The 7,217-nt window shown below is 32.6% G+C and overlaps 1 protein-coding gene across 1 annotated transcript; it reads right to left on the bottom strand.

Moving 5' to 3' along the window:
- Window positions 1-391: 391 nt before the first annotated feature.
- Window positions 392-2,362, bottom strand: LOC105784169 (scarecrow-like protein 32). The gene has a single exon (XM_012609966.2). It carries the CDS (start codon window positions 2,109-2,111, stop codon window positions 807-809), a length of 1,305 nt encoding a protein of 434 aa, XP_012465420.1. The 5' UTR covers window positions 2,112-2,362; the 3' UTR covers window positions 392-806.
- Between the last annotated feature and the right edge of the window lie 4,855 nt (window positions 2,363-7,217).

The raw sequence follows: 7,217 nt of genomic DNA, 5'->3' as shown, positions 1-7,217 counted from the left end.
TTGGTAGTTATGAGTATTGTATAACAAAAGCATTAAACGCTAAATGCGAATTATCCAAACCTAATATAAATTCTAAATCCTAAACATTAAACTCTAAACTCGAAACCCAAAAACTGTAATAATTTTAATTAATATTTTATTATATTTAATAAAATAATTAGTATTTATTTATAAATTTTTCACTAGCTTTTGATTTACTCGATGATAGTATATAAATATATAGAGGATATATTAAATATTTTTTTAAAGTAAAATAGGCATATACATAGACGATGATATAAAGATTAAAAAAAGTGATGTCTTATTGTTATTTATGGATGAAAACTCATATAGGATAGTGCCTCATTATCAGATAAAGCGGTAGTTGGGTGCTGCTAGCCTGCTACTGTGATGCATCATCAAATGTGATCTTATATTAAACAAAGAGGGGAGCGGTTCTTTTGCCTCAGACAAAGACAATTTTATATATGTACATTTTCTCTCCTTGCTGTTTGATCTCATGCTGAACCAAAATACAAAAAGCAATCTAAAATTGCCTTAAACTATAAAGATGGGATAGTATTAATGGTATGAAAACATGATTTTTATCCTCAAAATTCTGCTCTCTTTTTTTTCCTTTTTGTCTTACGCCCCATTTGCAGCCTTTCGAAGTGAAACAGCACCCTGTTTTGTCTCTGTTGGTTCAACTTGGACCACTGACAATCCCTCACTCAATCCCCCCTCCCCCCCCGGTTACATTGTAGCCCCCAAATAAGCTTTACTTAATAATGCAGCAGCTTCAAGACAAATGCAGTCCACACATGTTTTCAATCCTCCAACTCGGTCCATGCCGTGGCGAAAACCGAGTTGTGACCTTTCCATGTGAGGACCAACATATCTTCCTCTCTTTTCATACCCCATCCACTAGCATGTTCATCAAGCAGGGACTTAACTTCGTTAATGGTGTCTTCGCAGAACGGGAGGCTAACGAATCCGGCATCGTTAATCCTCTGCGACAATTTCACACCGGATTCTAGCCTCTCCGTCCTTCGAAACCCTTCGAAACCCACGATGTTCTCAATCTTGTGACCGATATCGGATTCGTATTCTAGCCTTTGGCGACTATCTTTGGGCAAGAAAGTCTCCAATGCATCAAAGGGTATCCAAAGGTAATTGAAGCATGTTGTGATCCTCGAACTAAGGCTCGATGCGCTTAAATCACAATCCTCGTCGACCACAACTATAATACGAGGATTAAGGCCTTTAATCACGTCGAGGAAAGCATCTCGCACGGTGGTGGTATTCCCTTTTGTTTCGTCAGATAAATACCGTAGCCAATTTTGACAGTTTATCACCAAAGCCTCATCATCCCTAAGGTCTAGCTGGGAACGAGTCAACTGAGTCAACAGTGATTCAAACTGAGTAGCAAACGTTTCATTGGACAAACAAGGGTCATCATCTTTGACATGGAATTCAAAAGGCACGTCCCTAAACTTAGCGAAATTGGCCAAACGGTGACCCACTTCCTCTTTCGACACGTTGAGCAAAGGGGGAACTTGTGGCCTGCAAGAGGGCACCGTGATACGGAGCGACGGTGGGCCTTCAGGCCTCTTAGCCAAGGCGTCGATTAGGGTCGGCCACTGCATACAATGAGTGATGCTAAAATCCAATATGTGAACTTTGCCGTACCCTTCGACCGCCTTAAAAATGGCACCGTTGGATGCACAAAACCCAAAACGGTGCCAAGGGATTAAATCAACGTACCCGACTAGCTCGGTAACAGTCATTAGCCTCCTCTGGAACATGCTCCCGCCGTTGAAATTCATGCTCGTGGGACAAACCCTAGACGCTCTAGAGATGAGGGCTCTTAAGAACCAAGCGGTGAGCCTCTGGTTGGTGTCGCCGACGGTGGAAGCGACGTTGTTGAGCACCCACATGACTTGCTGAGCCAAAGTCACGTCGTTGTTCTCGAGGGCACTGGCGCAGTGAAGTAGAAGCTTCTCTATGCATGCTCCATCGAGGCTACCAAGGCACCCTTTGAGTGCTCCGGTTATGGGATCCAGTGGGGTGTTGAAAAGACTAGGGTTTTGAAGGGAAACTGATCCACCGTTTCCTCTTACCTCAGTTTTCATGGGTTTTATTTTTTTATGAAAAAAAAAAAAAAAGTATCCAACTAAAGAAGCTAAAAAAGGGTGTTAATTAATTAGGGTTTTGTGGAACATGAACCAACATGCATGGAAGAAATCGATCTGAGTTTGTTTGACACTTGTATGGCTGGTGTTGGAAATTGAAGAGCTAGGGTTTTATCTGGTTTCAGATATGGGGTGTTCAACTTGGGAGAAAGGAAATTTACACTAAATTCCCTTTGTGTTTTTAATGCGTTAAGATTAACTTGCGAACCCTATATATATAGCTAGGGAAGGACCATATTGAATGATTATTTATGAGACATACATGCAGCCAAAATACCAAAAACTTCCATCAACCAAAATATATGTTAACTCGTATGCTAAGAAATTCTATATCTCTTAAATAACATTAAAAGAGATTTATTTTTAATTTAGGGTCGATATTAAATTTAATCAGAATTTAATATTTTTATGGGAAAACGTTATTATTAAAATCTTATAATACCACAATTACAACATTAAGTTGCGATACTTTTTTAAAAATCGAATTAAAATAATGAATATTGGCGTTGACAAAGCTTTCATAAGCAAATTTGTGCAATTGCTAATTATTCCTCGCCTCTTTCAGTCTTCACTTCCCCTTGTCTACTAACCATACTGGCTGTATATATAAAAGAGGGTAAAGAATAGGTTAAGGAAGCTGTCTTAGCCGGCCATTCTTTTTGTCGAGTTTGTACTCATTGAAATGCCATTATTAAGACGAACCCAAGAATTATTATTTTTAGTTAAATTGGAATTTAAATTTTCTTCTTCTATTTTTTAATAACTTCTTTCATAGAGTTTAGCGATTGATGGCTACCTTTCATTCCCATCGTTCAACAAAACAGGATGTGTAAATGTGATGAAAATTTGATTGCTAGTGTGCTGCCTCGTGATGCCATAAGTAAAGACAAATTAGACCAGTTCCCCACATCCCACAGGGACAAACTTAACTTATGACTATTTCCCTACAATGTCACTCATCATCCACTTCCTACTTATGCTTTTCCAATTTGGTTTGAGTGAATTTGAATTTTAAAATATTTAGATAATTCATGGGTCGTTTTGAGTTTAGATCACCTGAATTTGTCGGTCGAATTTTTTAGGTCATGTTATTTTAGGTAGGTTGTTCCGAGTAGGGATGAAGTTAGGAATTATGTTTTGGAGTTGAGATAAAATTTTTAAAAAAATTAAGAGGGGCCAAAGATGAAAAAGATAGTGTAAAATGATTAAATTGAACAATTAATTGTTTTTGGGGTGCAAAAAAATGTAAATATCTCTTTTGACCACAACTAAAAAAGGATTAATTATATCACCAAGTGTTGTGTATAGTAATCTTAAACCCTGAAAATATTAATCTTAACGGGCCGTAAAACAGATATGAAGGATACTTTGACTACACTTAAAAAATAAAATTAAAACATTTGCAAGGAGGTTCAATTTATTAGGGGTTTTATGATTCAAATTTAGAATGAGTTTATGGATGGATGTGAATTTGAACGTTTAGGTTTGATTTAATGTTGTCTGTTTCCCCTACATCCAGGTTCATGTATGACGTTTTAGTGAATCAAGAAATGGAGCTGGCTAACCTTTGCTTTTTCTAATTAAAGTGAAAATATGGTCAGCAATTTACTAGGGTTCTTTTTTTGGCAAACTTTACTACTTTGAGAGCTGTACTTTTTGTCAACGAACAAACATAGCTAGTAGATGGAATAGTGAGAAATTCAATATCTTTTGAATATTATAATTAAAATTAAAAATTCTTATCCTTTAATTTCAATAAAAACCCAATTCAAGAAAGTATACATTATGTACATGCAAATCCATCTGAATATATATAGGTAGATAGTAACTTATATAATGCTCCTTAATTTGTCGTCTTATGTGAGTTTTTCTAAATGCAATCTCTTTTCATCTTTACCCTTACACTCTTTATATCCTAAAATTCAATCATTTACACAAGAATCACGCACATTGATTTTCCTACTTCTGTTTAACTCCAATTATCATTAACCAAAATTTCTAACATTTTTTTTAATTATATCTTTTGTTTTTGCTATCCTTTAATTCTATTTAGATTTTTTAAGAAAAATCCTACAAACTTTTCTCTTTTTTCTTCAAGCCATTTACTTCTTATCTTTTGTTTTGCTTAGCAGCGGTGTCAACCTCTAGGTTGGCTATCGCTTGCCCTTTTCCTCTCCCATCAACCATTTCTTTCTTTCTTCTTTTTATTCACTACACACGTCTTCTCTCTTTTCAGTTTGAAAATTTATTTTGTGGATATCTTTTTTGTCTTCCCAAGTTGTGATAGACAGATAACAGTGCCTGTTGTTCGCTAATACTCAACCGGCCACCAATATTTTTTTCTTGAAAAGTGGGTAGCTCTTCGTTAACTTCTTAATTTGTTTATGCTTTGAGAGTATTTTCTGAATAATAAATTATTTCATGTGTCGATTTGGACCCTTGTTGTCTTAAGTTTTATATGTTTTTTGTTTATTTTTCCATTGTTTAATAAGTCTGTATGCTCTTGTAGCATGTAATTTTAGCTTTACAAGTGATTTTAGGCATGATTTTGTTGTCGTCCACTCTAGTATGTTCGATTCTTTTGTCGATTTTTGCTCTCCGCTTTGGACCATCTAGGGCTGATTTCATTATCGTATTAAGTGCTTGCATCACTCCAGATATGTCGTGCTTGAGTTGTAACAAAGTCAATTGTCAATGTGTCATAATGTTCCATTGATATTGAGGCTAAAGCCTTTGTTGTGTTGGTGGAGCTTGTCCTTCACCATCTACGACAAGTGCTTACTATTTTTTTCTCTCTAAATTGTATGGTTCCATTCATTGAATAAATTAATGAATTCACCTTTAAAAAAAATCTATTTAGGTTTTAAATGTTTTGTTTTGTTTTGGGTTCCTTTAAAAAATTCGATTTAAATTTTAAATTCTATTTTAAATATTAAAAATCTTTTAATTATCGAATTAATTTTGATGACTAACTGATTAATCGAACAATTTGATTCAATCAATCGATTCAATTTTAACTAAACTATACACTTCTAGTTAAATCTTTACACTTTAAATACAATTTTTGGAAAATAATATTTAGAAAAAGAAAATCCAAAGTACAGAAAAATTCATGTGGTGATGTTATTCTGATTTGAAACTTCATGAATTTGTGAAACATCTATATATAAATTATTTGTGTAATTGCAGAGCTGTGAGAATAGTGCTGCACATAGAGACGTGTTTTTTTGTCATTTTTTCCCGAGAAAATCCTGCGGAAAATCTTGTGATCTCGACACTACCACTTCCTTTATAGGAAAATAAAGAAGTTTTTTTTTTTCTGTTTTCGTGCTTCCTCCATCATTCATATGGTTTCTATTACACATCCAACTTGTCAATTTCATTTTGATTATGTGCAAGTTTAAAAGGTGGTTTTGGATTCCATAAATTCAAATTGCATTTTATTTTTTTTCCGATTTAGGTAATTTCAAATTTAGGTTATTATTTTATTTGATTTTTCAATATCATATAATTACACCTAAAATTCTCTTACAGTCATTATGGTTACATTTGAAAAGTTACTTAATAATTGAATTACTTGTAATTGCATATCGTGGCATGTTGGAATAACCATTGTAATTAGTGGGTTCTATTAAATTGAGTGTAATTGGACCTAATATTTTTAGGGACAGTATGAGAATTTGAGCAATTTTCTCTCCAAAATTACACTCAAATTCAATTACAAAGACATTTTAAAAATCAGTTTTATATAATAATAATATTTTATTTTTGAAATATAATTATATGTTATTTTATTAATTTTGTTTAAACAATCTAAAATTTATTAACTAAAGATAAATTTTCAAACACCTTAACCCACTAAGTATTTAACTAATTAAGTTATTTCCATAAAAAATATTTAACTAAATTACATAATATTTATTATTTATTTATGACCAATTGATGATGACAAAGAATATATGGTTCATGTTAAAGAGGAATAATTGAATAAATATGGAATACTAGAGTAATTATGCCTATTTTTCTTATTAAATTTATTATGATTGCATTGTCAAACAATTTCTTAAACTAATATATTGGACACCTATTACTTATTTAGATAATTTTTCATAATTTTCTTATAATAATTATTTTTATATATTTTAAAATTATGTAGTTATGTAATACGGTTTATACTACAATTAAATATAATTACAATTTTCTAGTCTCTTTTGTTACTAGAATAGAAATTACACTTTCAATTAATTACCATGTAGTGTCTAAATACATTCGGAATTTATTTTATTTTTGTTGATTACAAATTTAAATTTAAATACGTCTATTACCCGAATCCACTTAACTTTTATTCCATTTGTAGCGTATGAAATGGCAGAATGTTTTAACTAATAAATATTTTTTGGAATATCTTGGTTTTAAATAAGATTAATTATGGATTGTGAAAGCAGAAATCAGTAGATTTATACCATGGAAGGTAAGGTTAATAAATGATTTAGGGCATAGTGGACAGTGGAAAGAGTAAAATGCCAACCTCTCGCTCTCTTCCAAATAGATGGGAACCACGAAAACAACAATACTAAAAACCACCTTGCAACTCTCTTTTGTTTTTTAAAACATATAGTTGTTGTTGGACCATTATTTACCTAGTTTTATTTTATGTATGCCTTTCATTTTAACTTTGAGGCTGGAAGCGGTGCCTACCCTAGCTACACCTATTTTGTCACTTTTCATACTTCAAATCTTGCGTTATATCGTCTCAAACAAATTTTCGATAAAGTTAGAAGGTAAAATTCCTATTCGATTCAGAAACAATATTGACTATTGTTGAGAGTTCGACTAACTGTCCAGTTGATAATACTTCAAAGATCATTTCTTCGTACCATTTAATTCATCAAATCGGAGATTAGTGAGTGTGGTTTGATAAGAATAAAATAAATATATAATAATTACAACTCTAATATTTACAAATCTAAAAACTTAATCTTTGTCAACAATTTTAACATTTTCTTTTATCTGGCATTATATATATTTGTTGGTTTTACATAATTA

The sequence above is a fragment of the Gossypium raimondii genome, chromosome 13, assembly GCF_025698545.1.
Source record: "Gossypium raimondii isolate GPD5lz chromosome 13, ASM2569854v1, whole genome shotgun sequence".
NCBI classification, from domain to species: Eukaryota; Viridiplantae; Streptophyta; class Magnoliopsida; order Malvales; family Malvaceae; genus Gossypium; species Gossypium raimondii.
Note: the sequence above shows the minus strand (reverse complement) of the source record. Positions and strands in the feature narration are given on the sequence as shown.

Excerpts from the sequence above, each read along its gene's own strand:
- LOC105784169 (XM_012609966.2), bottom strand. The coding sequence starts at position 2,111 with ATGAAAACTGAGGTAAGAGGAAACGGTGGATCAGTTTCCCTTCAAAAC.